At 42.9% G+C, this 20991-nt stretch overlaps 2 protein-coding genes and 1 long non-coding RNA gene across 4 annotated transcripts in view; 1 reads left to right on the top strand and 2 right to left on the bottom strand.

The window, feature by feature from the left end:
* The window catches only part of LOC119134044 (rho GTPase-activating protein 26-like), a 34293-nt gene extending 24944 nt beyond the window's left edge, over positions 1-9349 (bottom strand). The window contains exons 1-3 of one of the 2 annotated variants that reach the window (XM_037270455.1): positions 9272-9349; positions 8978-9203; positions 8643-8898 (exon numbers count right to left, since the gene is read on the bottom strand). In XM_037270455.1, the coding sequence (XP_037126350.1) occupies positions 8643-8796 (154 nt within the window). In that variant the 5' untranslated portion in view covers positions 8797-8898; positions 8978-9203; positions 9272-9349. Of the gene's footprint in view, positions 1-8642; positions 8899-8977 lie in introns of both variants that reach the window. The other variant, XM_037270454.1, reaches the window with a different exon arrangement.
* A 947-nt stretch (positions 9350-10296) lies between these two features.
* LOC119133588 (fibroblast growth factor 1-like) lies at positions 10297-11876 on the top strand. Its single transcript, XM_037269575.1, has 3 exons — positions 10297-10723; positions 10939-11042; positions 11548-11876. The coding sequence occupies exons 1-3, from the start codon at positions 10498-10500 to the stop codon at positions 11818-11820; spliced, it is 603 nt and encodes a 200-aa protein (XP_037125470.1). The 5' UTR covers positions 10297-10497; the 3' UTR covers positions 11821-11876.
* LOC119133589 overlaps positions 11672-20991 on the bottom strand; it is a 38914-nt gene continuing 29594 nt past the window's right edge. The window contains exon 4 of the long non-coding RNA XR_005100165.1: positions 11672-11794. This is a non-coding gene — a long non-coding RNA (uncharacterized LOC119133589). The remainder of the gene's footprint in view (positions 11795-20991) is intronic.

Below are 20991 nucleotides of genomic sequence, written 5' to 3'. Positions count from 1 at the left end.
AGCAGAACCGTCAAAAGAACATCCAGGCTATAATGTTGACGGCAACATCTGGAACTTTGGCTTATATCAGAACGACATTCTTAGAAGATGACGGCTAAAACCATCGGGGTTATACTACACTGTACGTTATGATAAGGGAGCACAAAGGTGAAAGGAGATATAATGTTTATTTAAAGTGTTTTATTCTTCTCGCATTTTATCATTATGGAGTATTTTTATAATTATTGAACAAAAATGATGTCATGCCGTTTTTATACTCGGGATCAGCGGTCATGACTAAGAGCCCGTAAATCCAAAAAAAAAAGAACCGTGAAGGGAAATTTGAAAACATCAAGAAAAGAAATGTTTGTAAAGTGTGTTTGCTAGTGGAGTTTAGAGTGATCACACACATGCACACACAAACAGACAAAGAGAAAAGTACCAGGAAGACGATCCCAAAAATAGCCCGCATTTGGATTCACTTAAAGTGAAAACAGAGGCCAAGGCATGACACAGCATGCCGGTTGACAAAGCAAATTTAGCGTACACACGCTGGAAACCATCCCTTTGTCGGTCTCGGCAGATGGCTTTTATCACATTTGGACCAGTCCGAGTGGTAAGGGGGACCATTCCATTAAGTAACACAAAAATCACCATAGGTCAAAACGATTATCCTGAGATCAGTTTCAATAAAGTTTTGGAAAAAAATCGGTCAAGTTAAGAAATTCAGTTTTGTTGATGGAGTTTTTCTTCACCCCTGGCATTTCGTTGCTCGCCCCAAAGTGATTGAATGGTGCTAAGGGCCCAACACACACTGACAGAACAATGAACATATAAAGCCGAGGAGGGGGGGGGGGACAATGGTCGCCCATAAAGTCCTCCGATAGAATGAACTGTGAAAGCCATGGTGAATAGGCAGCAAGAGGCAGCAATTGTTTGAGAAACGGGCAGAAACAAGAGAAAGGGAGTCACGCCAGTGAGAGATGGCAAAGAGCTGAGCACAGAAACAAGTCTGAGAGGCACCACAAATGTCACATGTGGATTTATGGCTCTTGCTCCCAGTGAAGGTTTTACGGTTTCTCCAGTGTAGAAATGTGGGCCATGTTGAAGTCGAGCGCCATTGGATGTTTGAGTGAAACTTAAAGGTTCTACAAACTCTTCCAAGATGCATTCTCCCACAGGAAGTCATGGAATGAATAGGTTCCAAGTGCAAACCGTCATCAGTACGGTATTTTGAACGTCTTACAGTCGTACACATCAGTTTTAAAATTGCAAAATCTCGACAGTGTTAACATTTTGGAAATGTCATTAGAATTGATTGATGGTAAATTAGCCATAAGTAACAAATGGTCTTTTTATTCACCGAATTTGAAACACTATTTAATTGAGTTTAACATACGGAGATGAGCTACAATGGGAGTAAAAAGAAGGAAAACTCTGTACATCTGCCAGCCTTTTATATTTTCCCTCCTCTTGTCCCAGGCCAAATAACTTTGGTATCCTAGCAACGGACACAAAGAGCCCAAGACACCACAAGAAGGAAGTTTCTCGGACTCTTTTTTTTTCTTCCTTACAGTATCTCATATTCATTCCGTCTTTGTTTTTATGTTAAGTTCCCTCTTAATTTAGATTTCTCATTGGCAGTTATGAGTTTGCAACACTAATCAGTGCTCTCCCCTCCCCTAACCTCATTTATTCTGTAGCCCCCTTTGACCTCAGTGTCCCGCCCTCATTTTGGAATTTTCTGCCACGCCTGCTGCTGACACAGCCAACACAGACAACAAGGGACGGTTTTCCTACCCCCCCCCCCCCCTTCATCTCTTTTAAAAAGAGCGCCTGTGGGGTGAAATCGCCCCTCGGACCTCTGGAAAAATCCACAGCGGGAATGCGTGATGAGCTCACTTGGCCTACAATCCAACAACCTTGTAATTTAGAGGAAATCACCCAGATTATTTTGTTGGAGAATATCCGATCACATGATCACAAGTCGGGTTCCCCGGGAAAAAAAAAAAAGCTACATGCCTATAAAGAAAATAAATAATGATTGCATACAATTTAGCATTAGCATAAGCCTTATGCTTTTGCATGTTACAAATCAGGCCAGCTTGAGCCTAGTAGTGACAGCGAGAGAAGTCAGCGAGAGGATGGAAACCACAATAACCAGATTAGAGCCAGTTTCCAAAATAGCCTTCGTCCACTTCCTCGCCGTCGCCCAACATAAGCCTGAACTCTGTCCCAGACAGCACGCACAAAAAAATACAGCAAAATGCCTCAAATGACTGCTGGCAACATGGCAGACCAGATTCAACGCGAGCCATGCGTTTGGCTGTGAGCCGTTCATAAACTCATGTTAGCAAAACAGCAAAACAACAACAACAAGAATATCAAAGGAACTGGAAAAGTTATTTCAGGAAAACGCAAAACACATTTTCCTTGATTTTACATGGATTTTGTTTATAACAGTGGTTAACTTGTCTTTCTATTTTTTGTTAATCGTGTTTATTAGAATATTCTCTGTACATTTTCTCTACAATGTGTGAACAAAACCACAATCTGTATTTTTATTATTCTGCATCTGAGTTCCCGCTGCTCTGGAATAGAATACTCGCAAAAATTGGTAACATCTGCCATTATGCCTGCTTCGCACATTTCTAAAGAGAAGTGTTCACACGTGCACCTGGCAAATGTACGAAAATACTTTTTAAGTGTTTTTTCTTTGAATGTGATGTACCGAGTTCAAACTTGTTTGATGGATTACGCCAGTATCGACAGCGTGACAATTCCTCTCGCCAAACTTGAAGTTTGAAGTGAACACAACACCCTGCCAGTGGGCGGGCAACCCGAATGCCAACTCTGACTGAAAAACAGTGAGCGCTTCAACAGCAGGCTCCGCCAGTCTTGGCCTGAATCATTCCTGACCTTATTTTATTGCCTATCCACTCCCCCTTTGACTCCTGTAGACACCTTGGAAGACAAATCGAGACATTTGTGCAGCTTGGCCGACCAAACTGCTGCGGTAGAAAGGAATGTGACATCCTGTTCTCGTTTGTCTTGAAATAGCTCAAGATGACACGTGAAGTGATGAACGCTGCAGATGAGAAAAAAAAAAGTTGCTTCTAGGGCTAATTTAGCAAAACTTGTTTAAAATGATGCTCCTTTGGACAGCCGTGATGTTTCCATGACGACTGGCAAAACTCCATATATACTAGACATTGCGTATATACAGAACATGAATACAGTATGAACTACACCCACAGTTTTTTTCCTCCTCTGATCACTTTTTTTGTCCTTAGGAAGTATGAAACGGGAAGTCCTAAAACTAGAACAGGATGAGGAAGTAAATCCCACATCCAGACGTCCATGCTCCCGACATTAAGACAGAATGGGAACATGCTTGAAACAATGTCGTGGAAATAAACATTTCAAGGCCTGGTAGACACTTAATTGTCTCAAATTAGTGCTTTGGCGCACTGTACTAAAAACTATAAGTTCACTGTAGTCAAGAAAGCTGTTTCGAATATTTTGACTCAAATATTTTCTGCTCTTATATCGTGCATATTATTTGTAGCTGCTGACCATTTGCCAGAGGTATCCGCAGAAATCTAGCTTCAAATGCAACGTGGGGCACAAAAGGATTGTTCTGACTGCAGTTCGAAGAATGACTAAGTACGTTTCACGCTTAAAAGGCCTTGTATGTTATTACCCGCGCAGTCATTTATTGACTTATTACCTCAACAGTTCAGAACATGAGCAAGTGAAGACTCTTAGACTTGACACCTCCTCGCGTGTTAACTTGCGTCGGTCGGCACATGAGGTGACAACCAAAGCCAATGTGTGTGTTCACGCTCGTGTGAACACTCACGCATGCATGAGAGCAAGCTGTCTCTGACACCTGCTGTGGCTCGGAATGAAAAGTCAAAGCAAAACGGGCCGACAGAATTGTTGTATTGTTTTTAAAGTGGTGAATGACTAATAAGGACACGCTTACAGTCAACGAAAGGAAGGATGGATGAAACTCCATCGTTGATAATAAAGGACAATAAAAGTGACTTTTAATGAGCTGCCAAAATAAATCCAATTTACGAGTGAAAATAGAGCATTTGTTCATCATGCCAACTCGAAAGCCTCCTTTGCACAAATTCCATAAAATTGCCGCATCAGCGACAGAACAGAGTCGCCGCACTTATAAATAAATCATAAATCTTGGCTCCAATAGGAAGGAAACAAAAAAAGGCACCGTTAGACGCTTTGTCAGAACTCAACAACACATATTGTACAAAAACATTCTGCTGCACAGACTTTTTTTTTTTCTTTTCTTCATCTTGAGCTCACCCAGTGTCAGAGCTCTAATATTTAACCAATAATTTTACTACAGTAAAAGTACTTTAGGGTTATTTCAATAATCCCTGAATTGAGCGGTATGCAGTGTTGCCATGTTACCTTGTTGTTGTTGGGCTTAAAAAATGGTCCAATGAATGACTTCAAATAATCACAATCATGCAGAAATGATCTAAAAGAGAGCAACATGTGATGGTCTGCTGAGCATACTGCCCAGTCAGACCAAATCTGACATCACCATTTCAAAATTCACTAAATGCCTCAAAAGCATCTAGCTCTGTAAACAACATTCATTAGTATGAGGATGATGTGACTTTTACATACAAATGTGAATTAATATGACTAAATAATGAAGAGCTCCGCCCCCTCCTCACTGGTGAGCCAGACAGCAGCCCCAAGTCATGCAGCTTTGCACCCCCAACTATATCAGCACACACAGATGAAGCACCCACACTCCCAGCAGATTACCCCATTAAAGCTGAGCTCAGGCTGGCTTTGCACCCAGAAGGCCACGCCCCCAAGCACCACCCCCATACTGCAGAGGCGTGTGTACAGGATGCCCATTAAATGTGATAATGCAGAATGGGACAGTGTGGTAAAACGGGGATTCAATATTCTTAGCGGCCGTTATTTTAAGAGCGGGCGGGACAAAACATGATGTGGGTCTTCATGCCAGTGGGTTGGGGTTTGTTTGGGTTGGTCTCCGCTTTGCTTTCCAGCTCACCCCGTGGGGGCACTTGGAGTCACGCTAGCAATAAAATGGCGCATCGTTTCAAATAGATTGGATAAATATCGTAAGCGCCGCCACAGCTGTAAGGAAAGCGAGAGAGAGAAGCCGGAGTTGAGTCTCTTCAAGGCCACAACACAAAGAACAGCTTAGTCGGCATTCTTTCCTGACGTGTTTTAAGTATCCTAGCAGATGGAAAGCTCAAAGGGATGTTGACAACTTTGGTTAAAGTGTGTGTTCTTTTATTTTTCCAAACGGACTTCCCACTACATCGGATTGATGGAATTGAGAGCAATCGCTTGTAAAAATATGGGGGTAAATTGAAATCATGGCTGAACACTGAAGTTATTCTATATTTCCTATTATTTCTATTCTGTGAAGCTTCACAGGTGGATGTGAGGCAGGAGAGGTCAACGACAGTCTCGAGCTTGTGAAACCGGCCGGCTCTTCTCCGTTCACTTTCAAAGCTTTGCGGCGGCAGGACAATGATTGTTTTGTTAACGTGCATCGACATGCACGTCTGGAAATATGAAAGCAATTGTTGTATTTGTGTTCCATGCAAGCGCCACCTGTAGAAAGTCTCTCCCACGTGGGAACATCGCAGCTGCCTTGAACTCTTGCAAGTCTGGGCAGTCAGTTTGCAATAAAGCCTGAGGTTTGCTTTTTTTTTTTTTTTTTAGATTAGAGCCACACCTTTTTCTCCACTGGAGACGCTTCCAGCTCATTATCACACACTTGTCTCGAATCTGCGCCCGCGAGGCTGAGAGGCGAATGGAGACCTCAAGCCGCAAATTCCCTTTTAAGAGGTTCAGAGTTCAGAGGACGAAATAAATCAGTCCTGGTTTCCTCTATTTTTTTTTCCCCCCTGAAGGCGCTATCACGCCGGTACAGTCTGAGAGGCAGTTCTCACGACAATTTAAGAGATTTTTACAAGTAAAGAAATGAGCTATAATTATAGTTGGAGAATAGTTTGCATAGTGAGGTTCAATTTGAAGCTGAACTTTCAAACTTTGTTTTCCTTACAACACTCAAATGTCACCTTCGCATGGTAAAAAAATCAATTGCAAATTAAAAACATAAATAGAACAGAGTCCGACGTGTCCATATAATTTTTTTTAGCAGGTTAACCAGACCTTCCTTGTGGTAAACGTTCATGTTGAAACAGCTGAGAAAGTGAACATGCCATCATGCAGCGGTAATTTGCTAAAGGTCAATTTAACAATAAGGCTCGACAACCACCTGCATTCTTTTTTTTTCCACAGGAAGCAAAGGTGCAGCTGAATATTTTCATGAGCAAACAAACGTTAAGCTCACACCCAAGCAGTGCAATGCTGACACCAAAACCAGTGAAGTGGCAATTAGCACTTAAGTAACACAATTATGCTTTATTTCACTTTTCTGGAAAACATTTCATCACCCAATTAGATGGTGGTGGTATGCTCAGACATTAGCAAGTCATTTCCAAGTGGTTGCTGTGGTAACGAGGGCGCCGTGAGTATCGAAAGGCTGAGTCACTGCCGTTGCGTCAGGCGATGTTACTTGAGTCCACATGATGAAATATTCAAAAGTCTACATGCATGACGTTGGGCTTTAAGTCCACTGGTTGTGTGGTAGGTTGTTTTTTGTAGTGCTGATTTATTTTGGGGAACATGAAGCCAAATCACAAAATGTTCGCTAATGTGGGAGAAAATATCTACCAGAATCTTTATATGGTGATGCCTTGAGATACAAGTTCAATTTGTTCCGTGACTACGCAAATAATCTTTTCGCATTGAAATGAATGGAAATGCTATTAATTCGTTCCTACCTCTCGTTATTCTAGCAATCAAAACATTTTTTTTTTAATCTAAGACACCAAAAATGATGCTTAGAATTTGCCATTCTGATTCAAGTCTTGCTTTCATGCACCAGGACAGAGCTCAGTCCTGCCCTATTTTCCTTCACAGCTTGAGGAAGACCCCCAACCCCCACTGCGCTCCGCTGCAATGACACACACACAAAGATGCACATCCTTTGGGAGGCAAAATAGCTTCAGATCTTGCTTCAAATACAGAATATTCATATTTCAAGTCCTGCAAGCACACTGGCAGGCAGCCCACCTTCTCAGCTCACCCCCATTCTCTCCTCCACAACCTAAATTCCATCCTCAAAAGGAAAATAAAATAAAATAATAATAAGGCCATGGTGTCCTTTTTTTTTTTTCCATTTGCCCCTTGGCACATACTCCTCTGGAGGAGCTTTGAAAAGAAGGTTTGACTCCCTTCCATCCGCCATAATTGACAATTAGTTCTGCTGCGGTGTGCAAGGCGCTCATCTATCAGCACGGTTGACAGTCGCGCTTCGCTATTAGCCGCCTCATAACCGGACAACAACACAGTGGGTGGCTGCGGGGGAAAACAAAGTAGCCAAGGCAGATGACAGGAGGGCAAGAAGGCACGGGAGTAAAGAATCATTCCCAGTCATTTACACAAAAGCGCTAATGTTAAAGGTCGGGTTCCAAGTCGAGTACCAAGGCCATTATCAAGACAGCGCTAATGGTCGGATGCAGGACTGTTTTGAAGCCACCGCAGGCTTCATTCGCGTGCCGCAAAAATATGTGTGTGCAGGCACACTGTGGACTATAATTGAGGCTGTGAGGTTGTCATTATAAGCCCTGCTTGTATACGTTTGCAAATTTCAGCTTTGGGTCATTTCAAAACTGTTACTCCAAACTGTGGAAAAGATACACAATTCGCACATTCTAATGAATTCAATCCGTCTTTAGGCGTGCACACAAACTGTTGTAGGGCTCATAAGGAATGTGCAATTTCCATATTTACAACATATGTGCAGAGAATTACAAAGACATGCATTCCAAACTAAAGACAAAACAGCAGTGACACGTCTTTTTATGTTAGGCTTCTCCTCAATTCGCCTCATTTGATTCCTGCGCTTGGAAACGATCATCTAAACAAAATAACATCCGATGGAGGGGAATGGTACGTGGAATGTCTTCTGGTAAGCAGCAGCACTCTGCTAGAATGGCACGGAACAGCCACAATGGTCATTCATTTGCATTTTCCAGATCGCACCAATGAACAATGAACATTTTTTTGAATGGAGTGAGGTACCCCTGGCTCGGAAAACTAGCCCATCGATACAAGTGGAGGTTTTGGTGTCAACGTGTCTTGAGACACAAATTTACAGTTCTGACTCCCTTCCAAATCCACCAGCCATTAGCATCTTATTTACAAGATGAACTTCACTGTAGCTCAATCCATTATCGCCATCTCGACAGCCTCTTTATTCCCTCCCGCGCATACCAGCACTTACAAGTCTCTGATACACGGAGAACAGCACTCCCAGGTTCTCCCAAGTACAAGATATTGAAAATAGAGGTGCTGACAACTTTTTTTTTTTTTTATGGCACTGGCATTCTTACACCTTGGGAGCACTAGAACAAGAGTGATGTGGTACTCCCAAATACACGCCTGTCACAACAACATGAATAAAATGTCAAATCATTCTCGTTTATGCATCATTTTGGGTGTTCCTAATATTGTGACCTGTGAGCGTATTTGTCTCCATGGACATGAAGTGTGCATGTCATCAAACTTACTTTTGAGCGCTTGGATGAGCGCCTTGCCATCCTTGATGAGCTCCTTGATAAACTTGCTGGTCTTGTCCAGCTCCAGTTCGTGGGACTTGAGTCTTTCCCTGAATTGCGGACTATCCAGGTAGCAGTCACTGAACTCTAGGGCGGGCAGTCCCATCTTCGCCCCCTTGCCTGCACACAAGCTGCTGGGACGAGCCGGCAACAATGAAAGCTCCGAGGAGGAACCAGCAGCGATCCCTGACGTGGGCTGCTATAGCGGCTATTAAACGGAGGTGCAAAAATCCGATTACAGGTAATCAACGTGAGAAATGGTACCCGATGAGAAGGGAAAGCCTTACCTGCATAACCTTGCGTGAATATCTTCTGCAAAACCGGTTCGAGTCAGGCGCTTCTCTGAGCACGACACCAGCGCAACATCCAATGTGAAAAGTTCTCAGAATAAATCCAATATGGCAATATATCGTCCAGATGCTCATGCAAACTGGTGCTGCATTCCTGTCGACCGAGTCATGCCGGAGAGGATAGTCCGGTCCGATGGGGGCGATGATGAGGGCGGGAGGAAGGCTGAGCGCCGTCAAAATTGTGCACAACTCGCGTGAAAGCTTCGCTTCGACAGCTCGCGGTCAACCTACCACACGGCTAATTCGTGGACTGGCGTCTCTCTTGTGCAATCGGATGCATTTTAAAGGAACCAGGGGCGGGCGTTGTTCCTTTGCGGATCACACATGGGGGGGGAAAGGGGGCAAACACAGTTGTCATTCCCCCCATCCCAAAAAAAACACAGTACGGTATAGTTACAGCAAAAGTGTTAAGATAATATATATGATGAAACAAATTTAGTCCATTTAGCTCAATTGCATATTTCTAAATAAGAAAATGAATAAATAGAAATATTCTCACCCTCTTCAGCCGTTTGTGGCTGTATTGCTTTCACATACTTACGTTATTGTTATTGCTTACTACGTGAAAAGTAGATAATTTTTGCCCACAGTAGAGGGATTCACTTGTTTTGAAGGGGGTTGCGGTGACGTCATGACAGCGAGAACTGACGGATGAGGGTAACTTGATTGTAGCTCTTTGGCGTCCTCTGTTGGCATCAAGGAGGCAATACGTCTATTTTTTTTAAATAAAAAGCCTCATTTTACAAACCAATGCAGTTGCAAAAAAATAATAACAATATATGCACAGAAATGGGGGGACACAAAAAAATGACAAAAATGTAATTATTCAAATGAGACCGGATGAGAAAATATCAGAAAAAATCCGGTACATTGGAAAAAATGTAAACGTAATAGGAAAATGATACTATCAGACAAAAATACACTTGAGTCACACCATTTGAGTCCTTTTAGGGTGGAGGTCCTCCCACGGAGCCACATGTGAACTCTTGACCTATGCTGTCATTATTCCCAAGTATCCTTCTTATGAGAGTGTTATTCAGTAAATACCAAACTTCTCACGTCAACCACTGAGTTGCTGTTTCTACATCCTAGCCGCTTCTATCAGTGCTGCAAAGTTGCTGCATAAGGATTATCACCGATGACTCCATATTCCGCAATCAGATGAGTCGATTCATACATAATTTCCGTTCGCCTCCCCGTTGTAAGTTAAAAAGACGTATTGCGCACTGTTACATCATCAGTCATTTCACGTTTAGGGTGCTGTCTGGCCCTTTTACCGAATTCCCTCAAAGGTTACGTCATTGCCATCTGGAACAATTTCTATTTATTTACTTGGGTAATTGTGAAATCAGGTTTGATCATGTGAAGTATTTCCTGAGCTCGTATCAGAAAAGGAGTTGTTTGGACCCAACTTCCTCTCTCTCTCCACTTGCTCCCTCAAACATTCTTCAGGTAACATGAGCGGAGAAGGCAGCAGCGCGTCTGCTTCACATCACAAACCTCGAAGCCTCGGGAGGATGTCTGAAGGAGATGTAATGACGCTGCCGAGCAACTCGCTGGGTAACTTGTCCCGGCATGAGCCTCGCACTCTCACCCGGCTGTACTGTTGCAATGGGGGCCACCATCTGAGGATTCTGCCGGATGGGACTGTCAATGGTGGTCTGCTGGAAAATGACCTCTATAGTAAGTACGTTTTTATGCAATATAATCATTTTTATTTATCAGCCTTTCTGAAACTCAAAGCTACTTCTTGATTACAAATAAGTAATTTAACTGAGGCTTTTGAATGACGCTACCAAGTCAAGGCATCACTGTATATTGAAGATTTATGTTAACTGTGACTTGATCAAATCTGTCCACTATAACACAATATGCAAAATGTCATATGTGCTACGTAGACATCCTGAGGCTGCAGGCTACAAATGTGGGCGAGGTCGTGGTGATGGGTGAGCACACCAAAAAGTACCTGGCCATGAACAAGAAAGGACGCCTCTATGGATCAGTAAGTTTCAACCCTAACTAAAGTTAAATAACACTATCAAAAATTGCAATTATTTTGTAATCATTCAAATTAACTTAGATTGTAGTTGTACTATGTTCATTTTGTTTTCACTTGTCAATTATTTAACTGGTTCTTTTATCACAAACAAGATATTTAGATTGAATTACCTGACATGTTTCGGCTTGTACTTCCAACACTGATGAAGGCGGAAGTACAAGCCGAAAAATGTCAGGTAATTCAACCAAAATATCTTGTTTGTGATAAAAGAACCCCTTAAATAACTTATATTGTGATTAATATCATATATATTTAAAAAAAATAGGACAGTTCCACTGTGTATAAAATAATGTAAAGATATGAATATATATAAATGATCACAAAGATCAGTTGACTATGATTGGCCAATCTGAAGCTATTTTGGAAGGCTTTCCATGAAATTCACAATTGTAGGTAAGTTACGACATGCTGTCATGACGGATAAGTTGTATCCTCCTCTGTGTTGCAGCTGACGCTCAACGATGAGTGTTACTTTCTGGAGAAATACGAGGAGAACCACTACAACACATATCGGTCGCGAAAATACGAGTGGTACGTGGCGCTCAAGAAGAACGGAAAACCTAAAGCGGGCCCCAAGGCGGATCTGACACAGAAGGCCGTCTTCTTCCTGCCAAGGTCGGCGGACGGGCGTTATGGCGCAGGTGAAACTCAACCACAGGATCAGCCAGACGCTTGCGACGTTGACATTTGGGAGCCTTGCAAAAAAAAAAAAAAAGAATAAATAATCATAAAACATGAAACCTGGAGCACAATAGCACCCCCCCACCTCCAAAAAATGTGACATTGTCTGTGACACTATAAAAAGCTACATTTGTTTGGATGAGTCCATTTTTAAAAATAATGTATAACAATATTAATTATTTTTTCATATTTTTATTTTTCTGAAAATGATTGATACTCACAAAATGTTAATATGATTAACTTTCACGTTATATTTTATACGCTCAATAAATAATTACACTCTTGTCAAGTTTCAAAAGGTGTCTGCCCCCTTTTCTAACATGTCAGGACACGTTTCTTATTGTTGCAATTCACATGTAGCCACAAGAGGGGAGCACAGATCTAAATTTCAACTCAGATGAACTTCCCCTGTAGTCAAGCACTTGGCGAGAATTTGGGGTTTAAAACTAGAAGTTTGCACAGGTAGGGTCATATGGAACTCATGCAAATATGGATGCATACAAAACCATGTCAATTTCTGGGGAGGACAAACATTCTTGTGCGGTTTAACACAGCTCAAATGAGCGAGGAGACAGACAACAAGTCTGGATCTGATGATTCAATGAAGGCTAAAGTCGGTGCAGATGACTGCAGCTCAAACAAAGACAACAACCTCGGATCGTCCTGACCGAGAAGAATTTGTCCTTTTTTCACATAATGTTCACAAACAAAGCACATTTCAACCTGTCACATATGTCTCTGTGTTTTCTTCAAAATTCCATTACAAGATGGGAAGTGACGTCGGACAGTTCCGGGCACTAGAATGTTGTGCCCCACCTTCGTCTTATCTATTGTATTGAAAAACAGCTACAGTGCATGTCAAACTTTTTGTGATAGTACATGGGTAATGAATACTAATAATGGATTTCTAAATATTTCATAATATTTAATTTTATTTCTTTATTTTTGTCATCAAGTGTGGTGGTGGCCACCATGCACGGTGGGGCAGCGCCCCTTGTGCACTCGATTGGCCATCTGCCAATGCCACTCTTTTTTTTTTTTATACTATGGTCATCAAGCAACATCGAAATGTGCCAATTCTTGCGACTAACAGTGTTACGCAACCTGTGACCTCTCTCTGAGAAGACACACAAGCGCACACAACGTAGCGCCTAACTTGTGTGAACCAGCCAAAATGCCCCGACAAAGATGGAAAAAACAGTTGACGGCTTTTGTCACACAAGCATAGGAACAGGACTGCAATACACATACATACACACGCACATTCACTCTTGCTCTCTCTCACACACACACACACAAACACACACACAAAGTGTTGGTTGGCCGTTGGCCTGTGGGTCTGCGCGGGGCAGGAAGGGAATCATACACTGTAAACTGAACAAGGGCCGGCTTCCTCTGGGAGTCCCGAAGCCTGACAGCAGCCAAGAACCTCTAACACACACACACACACACGGACATTCACTCATCTGTTACTCCTCTCTCTTTCCTCATTTCCATCTTTCTTTATTTGCCCTTCCTGCCTGCATCTCCTCCAACGTCTGTCTTTTTGCTTTGCTCCTCATCCCCTTTGCAATTCATCCGCCTCTCCTCTCAGTCTTTTAGAAAATGTATTTTCTCTGCACATTTAAATGTCTATATTTCAATTTACTACTTATTGTGTTCATATTTTCTCAACCACTACCATCATAAATAGGAATACAAACTTCACAGTGTACTAGGACATTTATCCGGGGTTGTAAATGTTCAACATGTTCAACCACAGAAACTGTTTTAGTTCATTGTGAAATGAATAAATAGGCTACAGAAGAAAAGAAATGTGGATTAGAGTAGGAGCCATGCAAACACATTGAAAGGATACAAATGTATTGTCTTTATGCAAGTGGCTGGCAAGCAGTATAGGGTGCCCCCAGACTTTCACAAAAAGTCATCTGGGATAGCTTCCAGCTCCCCCGTGACCATAATATAGAAAAGGAATGGATATTAAAAATAGAATTAAAAACTGTAACTAAAGCCCATTATAAATTCCAAACACTACAAAAGCAATGTTGTATTCGGGTAAATCAGATCATTTGCCACAGAATCACATTGTGGACGCATAATGACCTGATTAGTGATGGGGATTAAAAAGGTCACTGTGTTCTCTGCAGGCACACACACATACACACTAGCGGAAACAGGGGGCTGCGTATCCGACAGCTGATCCTCAACCCAAAAAAATGCTGACTCAGAACTTTTGATTGCCGAGTCGTGAGGTCTGAAGAGATGAGGAAGACAACTAGGGCCAGGTATGATTCAACATCAATATGGTTCTTGATTTTAGAGTGCGTGAGTAATAACCCAATCAACAGGTTGCCTCCTGGTGATTCGGAGGTCATGCAAGCAAAGCATTGTGGGAGTCTATAAACCCAAGGAGAGGTTTTTTCTTTGGGAAATTGAGCAGCAGAACACTGGTTGATGCCGCAATGGCATAAAATGGGTATCCGAGCTGAGGCTTGGCTGCACCGAGCAAAACAAAGGAAAAGTAGGCCAAAAACAACGCGAGATTTGAGCTTCCATTGTATTCCCTTAACCATCTAGAACAGCTTTGCGAGCCCTGCGGTACTGCTGAAAATAGGAACAACATTTGGTCAAACCTCTAATCAATTACGTAACCAATCTGGTTAGTTTCGTATACCCAGATATTTCAAATAAAATGCAGTTTGGTGTGACCAAAACGGATTCAAGTTAACATAGCTTGGTGTTGACATTTTCCCATTAGTTATTTGTCATTAAATATACATATTGTATGATATACAGTATTTTTTTAATTTTATTATACCCTACTATATTATTACCATTATTTGTCTTCAGTGAGAAGCAGGGAAAAAAAATCCCATGTAAGTTAGGGTCTATTTTGAGCAGCTACTTCAGTTACCTGCTAAGGTATGTGAAAGCGCTTGCATAAGCGTGTACACAACGTCATGCACAAAAAGACAGAAGAGTCATCTTGTAAAACACAATTGAGCCTGTGATGAGCCCATTTTTCGACAGGATATGATGCAAAAAAGCCAAATTCCCTTTCCATGGAACAAGTCCTATTTTGGCCGGCCGGTGCGTAAGCAAAGCCACGACGCCCCCTTTTTCCCCAGCGTCTCCTTTCTGGGAAAGACACGTCTGACTTGAACCTCTTATCTCTTCCATTTCCCCTTTCCTGTCATTGACAACATGAAAAGCAAAAGGAAACATAGATCACTAAACAGGGCTATTTAAGGCAAATAGCTCTCATTCCACGCGTCCCGGAACGGCCGCAACTGTTTGACTGTGGCCCTGACCATGTCACTGCTCCCACCTTTTTTTATAGCTTTACTTCCTGGCTCGTTTTAGGCCACATCCTTGTGTGTGTGTGTGTGTGTTGACTCGAGAAGCAACTATAATTGTCGAGAGGAATGTCTAATGCAAACCTTTTGAAGTGCTCCATTGTCTGGAGGGGAGGAGGTGACAAAAGAACATCAGGAAGTGATACAAGCGGTGCTTACAGTACATTTCCTCAAACAGCACACACACGCAGACTAATAAACCTTTCTATCCAAATGGACCACTCCCTATTTTCTCGGTTTATGAACGCCATGGTTCACACACGGTCAATAAAAAGTCAAATAAGCCTGTTGCAAAGAAAAACAGCAGCACCTACAAGGGTACGTAAATAGTCTGCAAGATGAATTCAAGTGTAGAATGACTATTCAAAATCATCTTACGCGATGTGGTCATTTGAATTTTGAACTCATTTGAGCCTTGTTGCTAACAAAACAGCAGCCCCTACCACGTTGCAGAAAAAAACCTGCAGGGTATTAAAAGCGATCTTATGCGTTGAAGTAATTAGCGTTTGAACTCTGTTGCTAACCAAAACAGCAGCACCAACATTGCCATGACTAATCAGATGAATTAAAAAGAAGGCAGTAACTCGAAAATTAATCAATATTTAGTATTGACAAACACTCAAGTAACTACTTGTGCTCGTACGGAAACTGAACAAGAGTAGCATCAGATATTAAAAAAAATAAATAAATCATCCGGTTGTTTTGAACTTCCACACAGCAAGTCGGCCGACTCGGGCCAGGCCGGGCCGAGGCGAGCAGACGAGTTTAAAACAACTGCTGCTGGCTCCTTTCAAGTGGGGCATCCATGCTGAACGCCACTCTATTCTTGTCGGAGGGGGACAGCTCCCTCGCTTCAAAGTGCTGCAGCAGCACCCACCCACCCACCGGCATGCTTTTCTGTCTCATTTCCAAAGGAAGCGCTCCGGGCACACTCTCAATGTTATTTTACGGCTCGGTGCTGCCGCCGGGGTCTTACGCGACTGACGGGACCAGGAAATCTGTCCTCCCCCATTTTTTTTTTTTGGCAGGGGTTTAGATATTTTCTCCTGCCCGTTCTCCCCTCCCACAAATTCAGTGTGTGCAATTTGACTAAAAATGAACGCCGCCAAACTGCCCGTTCAAATAAAATAGCATGTCTGTACTGTTAGATGGGCAAAAAAATAATAATGTCCTCACACTATTTATTAAGTGAAGAACAGATGCTCCAAATACTGAGATCATTGAAGCAGAGGTCCAAATTCAAAAGAAGCTTGGGGTTTAAAATGAAAAATTTAAAAAAATGTGCCTCGTGGTTCGGTAAAAATGTGTGTGCTTTATTTTGGAGGACGAGCGATTTGCTTGCCAATGCCTGAGGAAAGCGAGGCAGTGTGGTTGCAGATGGTGGTGAGGTGGAGCCCACATGACAAGTGTGTGTGTGTGCTCCTAACTTCTGGGAAGACAAATGACGGACGCTTGTTTGTCTCATCTATTTACTATTCCATCTATTTAATGCATTTTGTAAAGCTCTAATAAGGGTTCTCCATATTGTATTGTGCTTATTACTTTTTTGCATTTTCATCTGTCACCCTTGACCCTGACCTACTTATTCAGTTCAGGTTGACTGGGAACACTAATTTTACACATGCACACGCACACATACCCTACCATGGCCGAGATGACCAAGGCCCACCGTGTACGGTTACTCACAACCCCAGGAAGCGGAGGTATGACATCACCTTATCATCTCCTGTGGGACCAAAGAGTGGGGGTGGAGGTCTGCAAGAAGGAGGAGGAGGAGGAGGAGGGGTGGCAATGGGGAGAGAGCAGATGGGGGTTGAGGAAGGGATGACAGACTGGAGAGCGGAAGAAAAAAAAAGATAAAGCCAAAAGAAAGATAAGCCAAATAAAGGGCAGCGGATGACATCATAGACCATGTTGACTTCCTGTGACAACACACACACACACACACTCGCACAGAGTCAAGCTGTGGCCGTCAGTCACATAACGACACACACTTAACATGGCAGGCGTTAAAACAGACCTTCGCTGCGGAGGGTGTTTTAATCCAGTTAGGCCTGCTCTGCAAAAGGAGGTCAGGTTGAGGAAATAAACGCGCCGCTGGCTTTTATTACTCACACATGACGGACACACGCGCATGATCAGGACTGACAGTCTACTCACTTTTCTACTAATGATAAAGTCAGAACTTTGAAGATAAGCTTTCAATTTCATTGGAAAAATATTACAACATTACAAAATGAAGGACAGAATTAAGCAATCTTACAGGAAAAATGTTGCAATATTACAAAAATAACATCAGCTAAATATAGCTGATAGTCATTATGCTTGGAAAACAGAAAACAAAAATCTATCATGTAACAAAAAGCTATAGTTAACCTTCAGTGGACAATACAAATCCCAAAAATAACCAGGATTAACGTCACGAATGGGTGGAAATAGAAACACAAATACAAGTTCATAGGATAATTCATCACCCTGAGTGAATTGTGTACGATAAGTGCTTGGAGGAGAAACAATGGCAGGAAAATATGCACGTCATCAAGTGCTGAGCCAGTCTGGCTGGGAACGATAAACCATAATACGCATGGGTTCAACAAGGCTGGAGTGCAATCTATTATAGTAAAAAAAAAAAAAAAAAATGCTGATGAAATGCTGCCTCCAAATTTGAAAATACAGTCCACCTATTATGACCTGTTTTCTTTACAATTGGAACTACCACACTAGTACCTGCTTGCGTTGTAGCAACGTCGCCATGGTAACGCCCCCCTTACTCTGCACTGGTTCAGCAGTAAGGGGGGGGCTCATTTGCATGAGATAAAAACATTTCAACGAGACTTTTAAGACACCAGAGAACTATTTTAAATGGGGGGAATATGGCATCATATCTGATATGAGATGACAATGTACCAGTTTGTGTTGCAGTAAGGATGCAATATCGCTCTCACGCTCACACACAAGTACGTCTATACACACACACAGTCCCAGGTAGTCTAAATGTCTGCACAGGAAGCGGCACAAAACACGCTATGTGTGTTGTTTCATTTTGCAATAAAGCTGTAAAAGGAAGCTTGCTATAATTCCCACGTGTTGATGCACAGAAAAATATGCATCAAAGCACACAACACACGTCATCATGGGCCATAAGGGCACAGAGTGGGAAGAGGCCATGGCATTTTCCACTCGTTAACAGTGGGAAAATGAGCAATCAGCCAACTAGCCCCGCTAGGACAATAGAAAGACTAATAGGATTTGCATCATCATTATTTTGCTTACGCCAAGAAAACAATGACAATTTACCCTTGCATGTTAGCTTACAGGGAGGGGTTGGGCAGAAATCATATCCATCCATCCATCCATCCATCCATCCATCCATTTGATTCATAATTTGACTCTGATCCAAAATAAAACCTAACAAAGCTTGTGTTAACATCCAAGGTGAACCAACAACACACATGAACCCTTTCAGAGAAAGACATAATCGCATTTTCCAGCAGCGCCATTGACTGAGACATGTCGTCCGCTCGGCATCACAATGTGGCACTGAGCTATAAATGGATCCCCCCGCGCTATTTATAGCATCACTGGATCAGATGGTGGGCGGAAGGCACCGTCACACGACACCGAGAAGGTTCCGACCTTCTCCTACTCGCTCTCATGTGGCCTTTGTGTGCTTCCTGATCGGTCGGGGTTACCCTCAAAAGTGCTTGCGTCATCTACCGCAATACATCAATCCTGACACAAAAATCAGTGAATGGAATATCGTATTCAAGAGGAAGTGAGGAACCACAACGGCATGCATTTATCTGTGTGTGAGAGAGAGAGTGTCAGCGTATGACTAAATATAGCCTTGTTTCCCTGGTAACACCTGAGGATCATACTAATAGTGTTGGCACAACATCCACCATCGGCATGCTTGTTCATAAAAATGCCAAACTGCCTCCGTGTGAATAAATATGACATGACATCATATCACGGACAATGTGAATCAAGCCTTTATTTGAGCTTCTTTGAGCGGATGAAAGAGAGCGATCAGCCAGGCGGAAAAATCCGTGATGGCTTTTGTGCCACATCCACAAGTCTTCGGTCGGGGGATGGATGAGGGAGACCGGCCATAATGGAGCACTAAGGGATGTGCAAAAGACTTCAGGGAATTTTAAAAACACTCTTTACATCATCACCTTTGGCGGTACATCCGCCCCTGCTATGATGGCTGCCATGTATTCCATGCATTTGATGGAAAAGTCGCCCCTACCAACATGGCCGCCACTTTTTTTTAATCTCCATTTGTGATGAAAACCATCTTGTGTAAAGGGGCCCCTTAAGGTACCAAAGCAGACCACCTCCATCTGTTGGTCACTATGTACATCTTGAAGAGGTGCGGTCACGTCCGTCTGGCGTTTTGGATAGCAGCAAGAGTGCTATTGTATAAAGTGACAAGACCATCAAAGGACATTTTTTTATGACTGCGGTGTTCAAAGGAACAGTTTGATATGTTCAAAGCATGCAAACACACCACAGGAGACAGAGAGAGGCTGCTGGCGAATGGAAAGTTCAGCCACGGATGACGCCGGTGAGAAAAGGCCTCCAAAAGGCATTTGATAGCGCTCATCAAGGAGCCAAGCCGAACCTGCATCACGTTTTGTCATTCTCGGACTCTGGAGTGATGGCAATGCTTCCCACATGTGCTTTTAAGGCACTTTGACCAAAACAACAGTGCGGAAAAATATTCATAACAAATACATTCTTCTTCTTTACATTTCAGAGCTGCAGCCTGAAATGCATATATGAGCAAGCAGTGTGCATTTGCTTCATTTTGTCCGAGTGTGGGAAGTGAGTATGGTGCGAATTAAAGTAGGTGGCGCTAGTGTGGGTGGTGTAGCTATGTGGTGTTGGAGGTGGCAACCTTCCCCAGACCTCACCAACTAATCCCGTTCATAACAAAGGCCTGCCTCTCTGCTCGGCTGGACTCTGAGTCCGGCCGGGCCCGGCCCAAAACCCTGCTGTTTACAATATCCCTACTCTTGCTTTTTTAAAAAGAGTTTCATGGTTCCGACTTGAGGGACAGACCGAGCTGGTGTGTGAACGCGTGTGAAGGGGGTTAGAGAGCTGCGGAGAAAGAGGCCACAAAGGTGCTGTTTTGTCCAGCGGGAACAAGGGAGCTATTACACAAGACATGGGGAGAGGAAGGAAGGCAGGAAGGGAGATTGAGGAAGGAGGAGGTGGAGGAGGAGGAGGAGGCGGAGAAGGCCCTGTGGAGGATTAGCTGGCTGGCCAGCTGCTCCCTGAGGGACTAAACATAAGAGACACTTTTATTCTGACAGGAAGACTTGACTCTCGAGAGCCCGTGAAGAACAAGAGGCTGGATTTGAAAAGAATAACATTTAGGGGGGATCTACAGTATCCCCAGAAAAATAAACACCACCCTTGCGTGGATGCTTCCAGATTAGGGAGGGAGGTCAGAGGCAACGAGGAGAAAAAAAAAAATGGACGAGTGCTGGAAAGTCTTGCATGAGCGCAGAAGAATAATCTGGCCAGTCCAAAGCCTGTTGCTAACCAAAACAGCATCACCCACCGACGCACATAAACACACTCTCAGACAAAAGGACCGCGCGTTGTACGACGAGGTCCCTGTGCAGTATTAAAGATGATCTTGTGTGACACGTCTTTAACCACGATTAGAGATGATGTATTGGCCGCTACAACATTTCCACATGTATTGTCATTGTTTTGTCAAGATAGTGAGGCCGGACAGAACATCTGGACTTCAGGGGACATTGGAGATGCTAAAGACTCCCTTGATGCCCTGTTTTCTTTGCAATTCTTGCAAGTGGAGAAAGTTACGAAAATATCAGTTT

Source organism: Syngnathus acus, chromosome 14 (assembly GCF_901709675.1).
Source record: "Syngnathus acus chromosome 14, fSynAcu1.2, whole genome shotgun sequence".
Taxonomy (NCBI): domain Eukaryota; kingdom Metazoa; phylum Chordata; class Actinopteri; order Syngnathiformes; family Syngnathidae; genus Syngnathus; species Syngnathus acus.
The sequence above is the reverse complement of the archived record's forward strand: the minus strand, read 5'-3'. Positions and strand labels throughout refer to the sequence as shown.

Coding starts and splice junctions, on each gene's coding strand:
- LOC119133588 (XM_037269575.1), top strand. CDS start 10,498: ATGAGCGGAGAAGGCAGCAGCGCGTCTGCTTCACATCACAAACCTCGA. Junction 10,724..10,938: donor GCTGGAAAATGACCTCTATA/GTAAGTACGTTT, acceptor TGTGCTACGTAG/ACATCCTGAGGCTGCAGGCT. Junction 11,043..11,547: donor AAGGACGCCTCTATGGATCA/GTAAGTTTCAAC, acceptor TCTGTGTTGCAG/CTGACGCTCAACGATGAGTG.